The following is a 16091-nucleotide window of genomic DNA, read 5'->3' as shown; positions in this document are numbered from 1 at the left end:
TGCGTGTTGTTCGAAACGATTGAAATAATAGTAATTAAGTTAGCTTTGAATATTAATATTTTTTATTCGTATACATATCACAAAATTGTTTCTGAATTTTTTCGAGAAAGGAAGAGGTTTTCTTGTGTGAATATTATATTTAGTCAGATATTTATAATTGAAAAGGGAAAAATTTATTTTGTAAATATATTTTAGTACATCATTTTTCTTTTATGGAGTTAAATATTAACCAACAATTGTATTTTATTTGTTTTATACTGTTATATAGCTAGCGGATAATTAGAATTAATACTTCTTTATGGTGTATTGACATTTTTGATGGGACAGTAAAATTAAGAGATGAAAATTTGGAAAACCATCATACTCCGATATCAACTAAATTTTGTAAATAAGCTCCTTCTTGCAAAAGAAGATATCTGTGAGAGTAGATTTCGGTGAAAGAAAATTTTCGCCATTATGTCATTCCCTATATTATCGACGAGATACAGTGTAGTGTACGGAATGTTTTGGAGACATAATCTGCATTTTTAAACCCAACGAATATATTGCAAACAGTATACAATCAATTTTAATTAAATATATAATAAATATATAGTGTATTAATCAATAAAATCGAGATTAATTGAATTTTTTTTTAATGGCACATGTGGCGCCATCTCTCCGGCGAACAGGGTGAACTACACACTTTTGAAACAGTAGTTTAGTTAGTTTCTACCCTCTGCCGCTAGATGGAGCAATGTAAGATGGACCTGCGGTGATCATCAGAGTCGTCGGTCAAGAAGACTTCTGTTGTCAAAGCCGTCGATCGAGAAGATCCATCTGTATTTATGAATAAATGATTAATGTTTAAAGCAATCGTCGTTTGATCGTATTCAATTTTATTTAAAACAAAAAAAACAAAATCGTTTACTATTCATTCTGTAACTAATTCTGTAACTAGATCTAGGTCTAGATCTAACAATGTTGAACGAGCAAGTTTTCACGCTGATGCAAAAATAGTCAACCGTGTCATCCGGTTGAATTGGTTGAGTGGTACAAGAGAAAAACGTAGACAAAAAAGTTGAAAAGTCAAGTACATAAGAGCGAGCAAATTCAATTTTGCATTAAAGTCTACGGGGATATGGTTTTTCGGTGATTATTCCTCCGTGGCGTGCGCGGGCGGCGCGCAGGAGGAGTATACACGATAATGAGTATAGAAAATCGTTAATTACTCACTTTCTGAGCACAGTCTATGCACTTTTATTATAGAAGAATGTTCAGTGATCCTTCAGCTCCTTTCTCGTATCATATTTGTTCAGATTCTTAATGAAATTAATTAGTTATTAACTAATAATCTAAGGCCAGCCACGGTGACAAGCGGCATACACGAGGTAATTTTTAATAATTAATTACACGTTTCGTGGATATATTTTGTGTACTTTTATGATTGAAGAATGGTCAGCAACGCATTATTTGTATGGTTCGATCATAAAAGTTCATGAATAATGTCCGGGTAATGAGTAATTAATTATTTTGTGTCAGTATTGCGATACGTACATAAGCCGCCTATGTCTATTCTATTACGCATGCAAAGTGCACTATTTCGGCACTCTGACGACGTAGTATGGTACCTGAGGCATTTAGAAACAAATTTCTATTAGGGTTTGATGCGTTTTGATGCCTAATAAAGGCAGAAAATCAATTTTTGTAGAATTCGGTTCAAAACGGTACAGGTGGCGCCATCTAGCGGCGAGCGACAGAACTACAAAAAACTAAAATTTCGATTTTCTCCGAAATTAGGCAATTTTACGTATTTCTGAGAGTCGGAAATTGTTCTGTGACCTCTCTAGAACATATATAATGCCACAAGAACCTCCTCAGAGCGCTAGAAAAGAAAATAAAAAAATAGGTCAAAACATGGACTAAAAAATTGGCGTCCATCTAGCGGTGAAAGTTGGAACTATAAAAATATAGAAATGCGATTTTCTCGAAAATTAGCGAACTTCGAGTACTTCTGAGGCTCAGAAAGTGTTATGTGATCGTATTAGAAGCAAAATAATGCATTAAAAATTTCCAGAAAGCTTTAATAAATAAAATAAAAAAAATGTCGTTTTATGGAGAAAATTTATGGCGCCATCTAGCGGCGAAGCTGCGAACTAAACTGAAAAAACGTATGGCTGAACAGACAGTAAAGGGGTCAAATAAAAATTGATTTTCTGGGCTTAATAGGTAAAGAAAAGAATAAGTTATTTAACAAAAATTGCTTTAAAATGTCTAAAGAAGCATACTATGTCCTCAAAGTTGCGAAATATTCCTTTTTATATTTCTCCTTAACGCGTATTCGGACTTACGCTTTTTCAGTTTAGTTCGCAGTTTCGCCGCTACATGGCGCCACAAATTTTCTCCATAAAATGACATTTTTTCTATTTTCTTTATTAAAGCTTTCAGGAAATTTTTAATGCATTATTTTGCTTCTAATGCGATCACATAACACTTTCTGAGCCTCAGAAGTACTCAAAGTTCGCTAATTTTCGAGGAAATCGCATTTCTATATTTTTGTAGTTCCAACTTTCACCGCTAGATGGACGCCAATTTTTTAGTCCATGTTTTGACCTATTTTTTTATTTTCTTTTCTAGCGCTCTGAGGAGGCTCTTGCGGCATTATATAGGTTCTAGAGAGGTCACAGAACAATTTCGGACCCTCAGAAATACGTAAAATTGCCTAATTTCAGAGGAAATCGAAATTTTAGTCTTTCGTAGTTCCTCCGCTCGCCGCTAGATGGCTCTACCTGTACCGTTCTGAACCGAATTCGACAAAAATTGATTTTCTGCCTTTATTAGGCATCAAAACGCATCAAACCCTAATAGAAATTTGTTTCTAAATGCCTCAGCTACCATACTACGTCGTCAAAGTGCTGAAATATTCATTCTTTTATTTTCCTTAAATGTGTGTTCGAACCCTCACTTTTTAGAATCAGTTCTTGCAGTGATTATTCGTTCGTGGCAAGTCCGATTTAAATTTTTTTTTCTATGTCCATCTGGATGTACATACGCATGTGCATGCAAAATTTGACGAGAATTGGTTGAGTGGTGCAAAGGAAAAACGCGGACAAAGAAGTTGCAAAGTCAAGTATAAGAGCTTCGCTCGCCTTCGGATTGCTCGCTCAATTATATTCAGAATCAATTCCAATAAAATTAGTTATTTTTGTGAAGTTATTAATGAATTGATTATTAAAATATAGGAAGACAATTTTTATAGAACTGTGGTGATCATTAGGACTGTCGGTCAAGAAGAATTCTGTTATCAAAGCCGTTGGTAAAAAAGAGTTCTATTATCAAAGCAGTCGATCAAGAAGAGTTCTGTTATTAAAACCGTCGGTCAAGAAGCGTTCTATTATTACAATCATCGGTCAAGAAGAATTCTGCTTGCATTTATGAACAAATGAGTTTTCACTTTATCAAACTACTAACAATTTTTAACCATTCTTAGGCTGATCCTAATTACATTAAGTATAATATGCGACCATCTACATTACATAAAATTACTTCATTTCATGAAAAGACGTAATTTTTTTTGTCCTGATGATTGGAATCGTGACTACTTGATGACACTAGTGCTACTATTTAAGCAGTTGCATAAATATGAAGTTTAACTCGAGATTTACAAACGTCTAGTGTCCACTCGCATTTAAATCGAAACGAAATTATAAACAAAATTAAATAATGAATGAGTAAACCAGCTTACACAATAATTTTCTGTCTCGATGGCAGTTAACATACATTCTGACAGAAACTTCTTAATCATTTTAGTAATTGAGGATCAAAAAATCTAAAGTAAGATCTGATATCTTCACAAAAATTTGTGAAAGCAGCATTAACGAAAGTCAAACTTTTTGAAAGATTTGAAAGCACTTTCTGATTTTTGAATTAATTACTTTAGAATTAACTTTTATTTTTTTCGCATCATTTTTATAAAATACTGTTTCACTTTTCATATAACTTTTACAAAATAAATCGCTAAGATGCTTTTAAATACTAGAATGTAAAGTTCAATTACGAACAATGCAAATTTCAACAAGTTTAATACACAAATAATGTAATTAGTATGATAATGCGGTTTCTAAAATCACTTTTCTGAAAACTGAAATGCGCAATACAGCACACGCGGTTCCTGTGTGATATACAAGATATACGTAAACGTGTATAAATATACATACTATTACATATGCTACTACATATTCAATCTAGACGATTACATATTCAATAATAGGTATTGTAAGAATTAGTTAAAATCAGAATATCTGCACGATGGCTCTGGTGGTATGAATTTTAAAGCGATCGAAATAAAATATCATTTCTTTTTTTATTTTTATTTGATTCACAGTGCTCAATATATTCAATATTATTATTCTGGCTATTATTATTTATGCAGAGAATTTTATAATTTTCAAGAAATTAAATTTGGTTTATGAAGTTTATGTAGGAATAATTTTCTTTATTTATTTTAGATAAGTAGATATACAAAAATAAAAATTTAAATATATTAAATATATTAATGAATATTGAACTTTTCAAAATTTTTTTGTTTAAAAATTACTTCATATTTTTAAGTATTAAAATGTCAAAATCTTCAGTATTCGAAATTCTTTTTTAAATATCCAACTTTTCAAATTTCTTTATTTTCAAATCTACAAATTTACATTTTCATATTTCCAAATTTTCAAATTTCAAATTCGCTAAGCACTGACAATTCATACCTAAATATTCAACTTTAAAAATTTCTCCATTGTCAAATTACTTCACATTCTCAATCTTCAAATTTCAAAATTCTCAGACACTCAAAATTTATTTCCAAGAATTCTATTTTTCAAATTTTGTTTATTTTCAAATTACCTCACATGCTCTACCTTTAAATTGAAAAATCCTCAAACATTAAAACTTAATTTCCGAATACTTAACATTTCAAATTTCGTCATTTCCAAAAGATTTCTTAAATTCAATCTTCAAATTTCAAAATTCTCAGACACTCAAAATTCATTTCCAAGAATTCTATTTTTCAAATTTTGTTCATTTCTAAATTACCTCACATGCTCTACCTTTAAATTGAAAAATCCTCAAACATTAAAACTTCATTTCCAAATACTTCACTTTTCAAATTTCTTCGTTTTCAAATAATCTTACACGTTAAACCTTCATATCCCAAAATCCCTAAAAATTCATTCACAATCACTCCGAAAATTCACAATCAAACTCATTTAATAATCCCTTAACAACCCTCTTGAAGCCCAAATAAAAATTCTCAAAGTTCCAAACCTTCATACCAAAATAGAACAACAGAAAAATGATCACAAAACCAAAAAATAAAAGAAGTGTATCGACTAAAATTGCAACATCTGACAGCTTTCACTTCCGAATGCCTCAAAACCCCAAACATTAAAACTTCATTTCCAAATACTTAACTTGCCAAATTTCGTCATTTCCAAAAGATTTCACAAGTTCAATCTTCAAATTGCAAAATCCTCAAACAAAAACTCATTCTCTAATACTCAAATTTCCAAATCACTCCACAATCCTCTTCAACACCAAATAAAAATGTCGTTCAAACTTGCAAGCCTTCATATCGAAACGAAAGAAGAGAATTATCACAAAAACAAAAAAGAAGTGTATCAAATAGAATTGCAACATCTGACAGCTTTCACTTCCGAATGCCTCAAAACCCCAAAACATTAAAACTTCATTTCCAAATACTTAACTTGTCAAATTTCGTAATTTCCAAAAGATTTCACAAGTTCAATCTTCAAATTGCAAAATCCTCAAACAAAAACTCATTCTCTAATACTCAAATTTCCAAATCACTCCACAATCCTCTTCAACACCAAATAAAAATGTCGTTCAAACTTGCAAGCCTTCATATCGAAACGAAAGAAGAGAATTATCACAAAAACAAAAAAGAAGTGTATCAAATAGAATTGCAACATCTGACAGCTTTCACTTCCGAGTACCCAAAATCGTCTCCGGTTCCCACATGCCGCTAATCCAATTCCGACTGATCCTCCCGACGAGCGCGTGTACCAGGCATTCTTAATCATCGTCATGCCCAACAAGCTACAATAACGATTGAATTCTCATTGTCGTTGTTCAATGCTCTCCCCGCGTGAATGGCAAACCGAGCCACAGGGTAGTCACACCCCTGAATTGGCCCCTGCTTGTTCGTTGGCTTTGAAACGCGTGAAAAATCTGACGGAGACGGTCCAGCCATTTCAGACCCAGCCTCTCCACTGTTTCGAGTACCTTTGCCAAAAGGCTGGTTACGAGCGATCCCATTCATGGAAATCTTCCCTGACTCAATCGAGGTAAAGGGTTGGCTGAGCCTCTCGGTAAGCCGAGGATTACACGGGCTTAAGTGTAAATATTGATTCCAATCGGGTGTCGTCCAACAATGGAAGCAACATCCTTCAGAACTGTCCTTGCCCGAGCCGCTGTCAAAACAGTCATTAACCACCTTGCAATAAACGATGTCTTTAGTAGTCCGCCATCTTATCGCGTGCATCTTCGGACGTCAACGATGACCAGAGATGGCGATAGAGATGGGGATAGGGTTGATGGTATCGGGTACTTCTGCGAGATTATCTTTCGTGCGTAAATTTTTGGGTTTTGGAAATTGTTAACTCGGCTATTTTGTAGTTTTATATTTTTAGGATTTGATAGTTTTCGAGATTTGAAATTTATGGACTTGTATGTTTATTAAATGTATAGCTTTTTTATATTTGGATTATTCGGGTTTCAAGCTTTTTAAAGTTTTTAGGTTTCCAAGTTTCCTAAATTTTTTAATTTATGTTTAAATATACGCCCTTTAATAGTTTATGTGAATTTGCAAGTTTGAATATTTTATAAATTAGAAAACTATAGGTTGTTCAATTATCAAGTTTCAACAATTGCCAACTTTGTGTTTTTTAATCTTTATATTTTTATGTTTGCCAGTTTTCAAAATTTTTAATTTATTGAAATTGTAAATTTATCAAATTTTGAGTTTTCTACTATTACAATTTTGGGATTTTGTAAATTTTATTTTTTTCGAATTTCCATGCACAAAGTTAAAAAATTTGTATAATAATTTACATTCGAAATAGACGTATGTCCTTAACAAGTTTATATTCATTTGTGTAAATTTGCACGTCCCACTGAATGTTTTATTAGTTAAAACGGTACGTAAATTTTCAAGCTTCAAAAATTGTCAACTGACCAGTTTTAAATTTTTATATTTTTGTATTTTTACATTTTTATATTTTTAAATCTCCATATTTACTAGTTTGAGAATTATTAATTTATGAATTTATAAAATTAACTTCATAGCTTTCAATTTTCAAGTTTATCAATTTTGTAGTTTTTGTCTTTTGCTAAATTCAAAAGGAATTTCTTACAAAATATCAAATTTTGTAATTAAAACTTTAAATAAACATAAGTTCACAAGTTCATGTTCACTTATGTAAATTTACACGTTGCGCTGAATACTTCATAGGTTAGAAAGCTAAATAACTTTCAATAAACGTATAATGCTTCAGCATCAATTTATTAAAACGTCAAAAGTAGGTCCAGAACATTGTACAAAAGAGGAAGAATAATATCAAACTTTATAGATAAAATTAATAATCACATTTCATGGTAAGACGAATTTCAAAATTCACATAATCTCTAAAGCCTGGTGCACTAATTTTTAAATATTGAATTCACATTATTTCAATTTTTAAGTCTTAATAGCCAGGAATATGTTAATAATATTCATTTTATAAAAGTTGCATATATATGTTATATTCCCGCCACGATATAGCGAGGTCGTAAATTCTCTTGTTTACTAGCTTATGTGGAGTTTCCTTTCGATATATTGCATGTTATGTATTGACGTTTCATGAAATTGTTTCTTATTGTATTTATTTTTATTGAGTAACATTCCTCGTTGAGACACAAAGAGAAAATTGGTAAAATTATGTACTATATTCTGTTTCATGATTTCCTTTCAATATATTGCATATTACATATTGACACTTCACGAAATTGTTTCTCATTGCATTTATCTTTATTCTGTAATAATCCTCATTGTGGAATAAAGAGAGAAATCAAAAAATCATGTACTATCTTCTGTTTCACGATTTCCTTTCGATATATTGCATATTACATATTGAGACTTCACGAAATTGTTTCTCATTGCATTTATCTTTATTCTGTAATAATCCTCATTGTGAAATAAAGAGAAAATTCGTGAAATCATGTACTACCCTTTATTTCACGATTTCCTTTCGGTATATTGCATATTACATATTAACACTCCCCGAAATTATTCCTCATATTTATTTTTATTGTGTAATATTCCTCATATTGAAATAAAAAGAAAATTCATGAAATCATGTACTACATTCTGTTTTACGATTTCCTTTCGATATATTGCATGTTGCATATTGACACTTCGCCAAATTGTTTCTCAATGTATTTATCTTTATTAAATAATATTCCTCATTGTGAAATAAAGAGAGAAATCAAAAAATCATGTACTATCTTCTGTTTCATGATTTCCTTTTGATATATTGCATATTACGTATTGACACTCCATGAAATTTTCCAAGTTATGTTTATCTTTTTGTACTGTACACGTTGTATGTATACGTTATACTTTACAGTTCCCTTTCAATATATTGCATAAAACATATACTCTACTAAATTTATTTATTACACTCATTTTTGTTTTGTAACATTTCCTGCAATATATACTTTGTAATATTTCATGTAACATTCATTTCCTAATATTTCCTTCAATATATATTTGCTAAAATGTTCTGTAAAATTCATTTTGTAATTTTTTTTTAAGTTTATGTACATTCCATAACATTTCCTATAATGTTTACCTCATAATATTTTTTTAATACATATTCCATTTAATACATTTCCTGCAACATTTACTTCATAATATTTCTCTTAATATACATTTCTTAACATTTCCTGCAATATTTTCTTTATAATATTCCTTTTAATATATACATTACGTAACATTTCCTGCAACATTTACTTTGCAATATTTCCTCTCCAATATCTCCATCAACGTTCATTTTATAACATCTCATCGCACCCCCATTTTACGACCTCGCTATACCGTGGCGGAGGCCACCTATCAAAACTTATCAAAAAATAAAAATACCCTTAAAAAAAAAGAAAAAAGGGACTCATCTGCCACTGATCATATCGACCTCCATGCTATTTTCGTTCATTTGAGCGGACGGATCCGAGTTGATGGGTGCCCCGCTGAAACCCACTCTCGTTTTCGGCGGAAGTCCATGGAATTCCGGAAGGTTCTCCATTTCGTACATCTGAAGATGCTGCGCGAAGGAGTCCGCGTGAAGTCGGGTGGCCATTATACCGAATCCTTCGATGAGCGCCAGAAAAATTCCGCCGACTGTGGCGCTGCCTATCATCGAAGGAATCCCTGTTCTCGCAGCCAATACTCCTCCGGTGAGGGCACCGCTTAATATGGAGTTCCATGGGTCCTCCTTCGAACGGTAACGTATCAAGGAACACTCGATGGCGGAAAATAAACCACCCCATAGAGCGAAGTTTCCGGCTAGTTGAGGAGTTCGGTTTTTGACCGCTGTTAGTCCGCCGAATAGACGTTTTTGGAATCCACAGGGCGCGTTGCGGAAACCGATGACGCTCTGACGGAGGGAGAAGTAGGAGTTAAGGAGGGAATTTATAGAATTTATTTAAATTTTAAGAGTAAATTTTTTATTTTTGTGGTTGAAAGTAGGGGGATGTGAATGGTATTTGGAGAAGCTTTTGATTATGGGGTTTGTAAGTTTGAAATGTTTTAAGTTAGTGAATTGAGTTCCAGAGTTTCGAATTTTGGAATGTTGAAATTGACAACTTTTAGATTTTTGAATTTTGAAATTGTTAACTTTTAGAATATTTAAATTGTCTTTGCAGGTTTCAAACGTTCCAAGTCATCCAATAAAGATATTTCTAAAAGTGGAAAGTTGGATAATTTTATTTCCAAATTATCAAATTAACAAGTTACTAAAATTTATATTTTAAACTTGCCTGAGTCAATATGAAATATGTAAAAGATATGTCATTAATTTTAATAGTTATAAGGTATGTTATAGTAGTCAAGAGTTAAATATAAATATTTAACATCTAACATTAAAATTGTTAAGGTTATATCAAACCTAATTGACAAAATTACATTTCGATATCTTGCAAAACCTTCTAATTATATTTCCAATTAATTATATTTCAAAATTTCCAATTTTGATATAAAAAATTAAATTTTACTTGGAAAAGTGATCCACAAATTGTGCCCATAGTAAAAGCACCTCCGCAATCATCTACTATTCTCCAAGGACATGGTTCACGATTATACTCCATGTTGTGTAATTTATTAAATTTACCAATCACAAAAAGTTGTTTTTACAAATCTTTCATACATGATTTTCTGCTATCTATATTTAGATAAACGACACATCCAAAACGTCTCCATAAATCTTTCTCATAGAAAAAATAGTGGTTTCATATATTTTTATATAATCAGCATGAATGTAGCTGTGTTGTTATAAACCATGAGAAGTTTTTAACAAATCATGTTTATACAATTTATTATACTACGATTTTACTTATTTTTTATTTATGTAAAATTTTATGTACTTTCTCGAAGAAGACAAATTTATTAAATTTCAAAATTTGAAGTGTGGGGTTATTTTAATTTAAATTATCTATAATTCATACAAAAACTATGAAAATATTTGTTCTGAGTTTAGTGAACGTAATTTAATATATTAAACAAATTAGTTTAATTTTTTAACTATGTTATGTCACCTTTGAGGTTAAGTTAGATGCTCTTAGCTCTTGGAAACATAAACTAACCTCAAAATTAAAAGATAAAGGCATCAAGTTAAACTAAACTCGTTAGAAATTTGACTTAACCTAATACTGCTGGTAACTTAACCTTTCTATGAATCTAACCTTGCTGCAAAGTTAACATAACCTTCAAATTCAATGACAGATGTATGCAATTCACATAACCTTGCTAGAAATATAACCTAACCTATCATTGCTGGAAACTTAATCTTGTCAGAAACCTAACCTCACTAGAAACTTAAATTAAACTTAAAATTTTAAGACGAAAGTGCAACATTACTCTAACCTTGCTAGAAATCTAGTCTAACCTATCCTAGGTGGAAACTTAATCTTGTGAAAAATCTAGTCTCACTACAAACTTAAATTAATCTTAAAATTTTAAGACGAAAGTGCAACATTAACCTAACCTTGCTAGAAATCTAGTCTAACCTATCCTAGGTGGAAACTTAATCTTGTGAAAAATCTAGTCTCACTACAAACTTAAATTAATCTTAAAATTTTAAGACGAAAGTGCAACATTAACCTAACCTTGCTAGAAATCTAGTCTAACCTATCCTAGGTGGAAACTTAATCTTGTGAAAAATCTAGTCTCACTACAAACTTAAATTAATCTTAAAATTTTAAGACGAAAGTGCAACATTAACCTTGCTAGAAATCTAATCTAACCTATCCTAGGTGGAAACTTAATCTTGTGAAAAATCTAGTCTCACTACAAACTTAAATTAATCTTAAAATTTTAAGACGAAAGTGCAATATTAACCTAACCTTGCTAGAAATCTAATCTAACCTATCCTAGGTGGAAACTTAATCTTGTGAAAAATCTAGTCTCACTACAAACTTAAATTAATCTTAAAATTTTAAGACGAAAGTGCAACATTAACCTAACCTTGCTAGAAATCTAACTTATCCTATCCTTGCTTGAAACCTAATCTTCTGAAGAACCTAAACTGACCTTAAAAGTCAAACGCAAAAGTACAAAACCAACCTAACCTTACCAAAAATTTCTACTAACCTTAAAATTCGAAAGTGAATATAAATCAAGTACACCTATAAGTTACAGTTATTACTTACCAAGTGTCATTACTAACTACCATACATTACAAAACATAAAGAAAATCATGAAAAGATTATATTTTGTCGTCGAAAACGGCACGTGGCCCCTTCACCGAAGGGGTAAGTCGTTGAAACGAGCTCAGCAGGGAACAAATAGAACATGAGCATCCTAAGTGAATAATAAACATCGCAGTGGGGTTAGATAGTCGCGCTGCAAGTCGGGGGTGCAGTTTCGCGTTTAAGGTGCCCATATTGGTCCCCTTGCCTTAGGGCTCGGTTCTTATTTATCCGACTAACCCCCTCCTCGTAAAAATCATTATTCGGCTATTATACGATGATTACCCAATGGTGTACTATGTGGGTGTAACACGAGAAATAAGTGTGCAGTTTCATGGCACACTGGCATCCGGTGACAGTACGGATAAACCCATCGAGTGTTACCACGTATTTAACGCCATGTCGAAACACATGTTCGTACATCTGTAGCTCCTTATCAATATCCCCATGGGATGCTCTCATAAATAATTGCGGGCTTCGCTTCAACACGCGATAAATTTTATTATCTGGTTGTGGGCTTTATTTAAGGGTTAGGTGTAAGGGTAAAGGATAGGACATTTTTGGGGAATTTATTTTTAGAGACAGTGGGGATTATAGGTAAAATATGATATAATTATAGGTAAAATAAGATTGTACTTTACAGTAAGAATTAGAGTAAAAATTTTTGTAAAATATGATTATAGGTAAAATATAATATATTTGATAGAATGATAGGTAAAATAGAATTGTACAAAATTTGCAGCAAAAATTAGAGTAAAAGTTTTGAGTTACATGGTGCATATTATAGTAGTTGGGAAGAGATAGATTTGTCGATGGTTATCATTTAAATTTGCATATTAAAAGATATATTATAGGATGTATTATAAGGTACACAATGAATAATCATATCTCTTAAAAATAGATATTGTTAAATATTTGAACTTAAACTACTCTTACAACTCCATATGTTTCTCATATGACGGCCATGTTGAACTCTTTAAAATCCAGCTCCCTCAGAGGGCAGCATCTCTCACTTCATTATACACTCTTGACGCTAGACATACTAATGTACTTACTTACGTGCAGTATACATATGTGACATAAGTATAGAAATACATACAGCACATCTACATGAAGTAAAGAATTACATACAGCACATCTACATCTAGTATAAGTAAAGAATTACATATAGTAAAAATGTATTGTATACAGATGTATAATATACAGGGTGTCCGCGCCAAAGTGTTACACCTTAATATCTCATGAACTATTGATGTCACGAAAAAGTGCTTATATGGAAATTGCAGGGTAAAAGAGGCCCTATGTTTTGGCAGAAGCAAAATTTTTTTATTGTTATTAATGTAAAAGATATGATGGTGAAGTTTCGTTTTTTTAAATGGAACTATAATTTTTTCTCGATCAGGTGATAGTGCTTTTCAAGACGAATTCATCAAGGTTTTATGTACTTACCCGATTTTTATTAGTTTTCGAGATATAACGCTTAGAAATTTACTGATTTTCAGCAGTGACATCTCGGTTTGACGAGTAAGTCATAAAAACGTTCTTATTGTTACGGTAAGTGCCGCTGGTTTGACTCTGCCTGCCGAAACAGATAGGCGGGGTGTATGGTCAAAATGGCAGGTTCGAAGAGTAAGAAACGTGAAAAGTATTGTCCATTACGGTTTAAGTTTTCCGTATCGAAGATGATATTAATTGTAATTTGGAAGGTTGGGACATTTATTTAAATGTTTCAGTACAAGGTAGGTATAAAGACAATTTAACAAAAAATAATATGCAAAAAATTTATTTCACATGCTTTCCGCTATTTGAAATACAAGTTTGTATACGTTTTACAAATTCGTTCTCGACGTTTTCCATAATTTCGCACGGGATATTTACGCATGCATTGTGTATTCTATTTTTCAAGTCAGTTATATTGTTAAATTGTCTTTATACCTACCTTGTACTGAAACATTTAAATAAATGTCCCAACCTTCCAAATTACAATTAATATCATCTTCGATACGGAAAACTTAAACCGTAATGGACAATACTTTTCGCGTTTCTTACTCTTCGAACCTGCCATTTTGACCATACACCCCGCCTATCTGTTTCGGCAGGCAGAGTCAAACCAGCGGCACTTACCGTAACAATAAGAACGTTTTTATGACTTACTCGTCAAACCGAGATGTCACTGCTGAAAATCAGTAAATTTCTAAGCGTTATATCTCGAAAACTAATAAAAATCGGGTAAGTACATAAAACCTTGATGAATTCGTCTTGAAAAGCACTATCACCTGATCGAGAAAAAAATATAGTTCCATTTAAAAAAACGAAACTTCACCATCATATCTTTTACATTAATAACAATAAAAAAATTTTGCTTCTGCCAAAACATAGGGCCTCTTTTACCCTGCAATTTCCATATAAGCACTTTTTCGTGACATCAATAGTTCATGAGATATTAAGGTGTAACACTTTGGCGCGGACACCCTGTATGTATTGTATACAGATTGGTACATATGTATGTATATGTCTATAACATTATCTATGTATAGTAATATCATCACCAAATATGTATCTCCCCCACACACATCACCACATGAGGTTAACACTAGAACAGTTGTTAAAAGTAGAAATATTATACCAGTTACAAATCAGTATCAAATGCTAAGTAAACCATGAAATATCTAAGGCAGTAGAATTTTAGCAACCCCATAGGACTACATGCCACCCCATTTCCAAGTTAACCAACCGCTTAAGCACCTCGCGCGACCGACAAAAGGGTTTCATCCCCGAAAGTCCCGGACGTACTGATAGATTACACAAATGCTCTTTGCGGGGACAACATAGGGGGTAGTCGCGGGCATCAACGGGATCCCATCGACGGCGGTTACCCTGAAATATTCATTCGAAACTTCGCTCACGTCGGCGACATTTGGACATTAACCATAACGGTACCCTACTCTTTGATCTTCCATTCCTGATCGAACGATCATGTTGTGCAACCTATTAAAAGAACTATTTTTTCATGTCAATCTGATACGTTTCGGTATCGGTATCAGAATTACAAATATTATGAATGAGTATGATCAATGTCGATGCCTTCTAATTTCTTTTTTTATCATGCTTGTGAATTATATTACTATAGTTACTGTGTACTATATGTATAGGGCTTAGAAGGGTAGAAATTTAGGGATTTAGGAATTTGGGGAATTTGGAGAATTTAGGGTATTTGGAATTTGAAGAATTTGGAATCTTGGGAATTTGGAATCTTGGAAATTTGGAATCTAGGGAATTTGGAATTTGGGGAATCTGGAATTTGAGAAATTTGGAATCTAGAGAATTTGGAATTTGGGGAATTTGGAATTTGGGGAATTTGGAATTTGGGGAATTTGGAATTTGGGGAATTTGGAATTTGGGGAATTTGGAATTTGGGGAATTTGGAATTTGGGGAATTTGGAATTTGGGAAATTTGGAATTTGGAGAATTTGGAATTTGGGGAATTTGGAATTTGGGGAATTTGGAATTTGGGGAATTTGGAATTTGGGGAATTTGGAATTTGGGGAATTTGGAATTTGGGGAATGTGGAATTTGGGAAATGTGGAATTTGGGGAATTTGGAATTTGGGGAATTTGGAATTTGGGAAATGTGGAATTTGGGGAATTTGGAATTTGGGGAATGTGGAATTTGGGAAATGTGGAATTTGGGGAATTTGGAATTTGGGGAATTTGGGGAATTTGGAATTTGGGGAATTTGGAATTTGGGGAATTTGGAATTTGGGGAATGTGGAATTTGGGAAATGTGGAATTTGGGGAATTTGGAATTTGGGGAATTTGGAATTTGGGAAATGTGGAATTTGGGGAATTTGGAATTTGGGGAATGTGGAATTTGGGAAATGTGGAATTTGGGGAATTTGGAATTTGGGGAATTTGGAATTTGGGGAATTTGGAATTTGGGGAATTTGGAATTTGGGGAATTTGGAATTTGGGGAATTTGGAATTTGGGGAATTTGGAATTTGGGGAATTTAGAATTTGGGGAATTTGGAATTTGGGGAATTTGGGGAATTTGGAAATTTGGAATATGTTTGTAAAAGTAAAATACATTTACATACAACTCATAAAAA

General features: G+C 32.3%; 1 protein-coding gene across 1 annotated transcript; it reads right to left on the bottom strand.

The window, feature by feature from the left end:
• Positions 1 to 8905: 8905 nt before the first annotated feature.
• Positions 8906 to 10546, bottom strand: LOC100875562 (mitochondrial import inner membrane translocase subunit Tim17-A). The gene is made up of 2 exons (XM_076532495.1): positions 10294 to 10546; positions 8906 to 9677 (listed from the first exon to the last, which is right to left on the bottom strand). The coding sequence occupies exons 1-2, from the start codon at positions 10384 to 10386 to the stop codon at positions 9192 to 9194; spliced, it is 579 nt and encodes a 192-aa protein (XP_076388610.1). The 5' UTR covers positions 10387 to 10546; the 3' UTR covers positions 8906 to 9191.
• Positions 10547 to 16091: the final 5545 nt, after the last annotated feature.

Source organism: Megachile rotundata, chromosome 6, assembly GCF_050947335.1.
Source record: "Megachile rotundata isolate GNS110a chromosome 6, iyMegRotu1, whole genome shotgun sequence".
Classification (NCBI taxonomy): domain Eukaryota; kingdom Metazoa; phylum Arthropoda; class Insecta; order Hymenoptera; family Megachilidae; genus Megachile; species Megachile rotundata.
This window is presented reverse-complemented; position numbering and strand designations above follow the sequence as displayed.

What these genes read in the sequence shown, in the direction of transcription:
- LOC100875562 (XM_076532495.1), bottom strand. Translation starts at nt 10,386, where the DNA reads ATGGAGTATAATCGTGAACCATGTCCTTGGAGAATAGTAGATGATTGC. An exon ending in TTTGTGGATCACTTTTCCAA is followed by an intron (nt 9,678 to 10,293) that starts GTAAAATTTAAT and finishes TCCCTCCGTCAG; the next exon opens with AGCGTCATCGGTTTCCGCAA.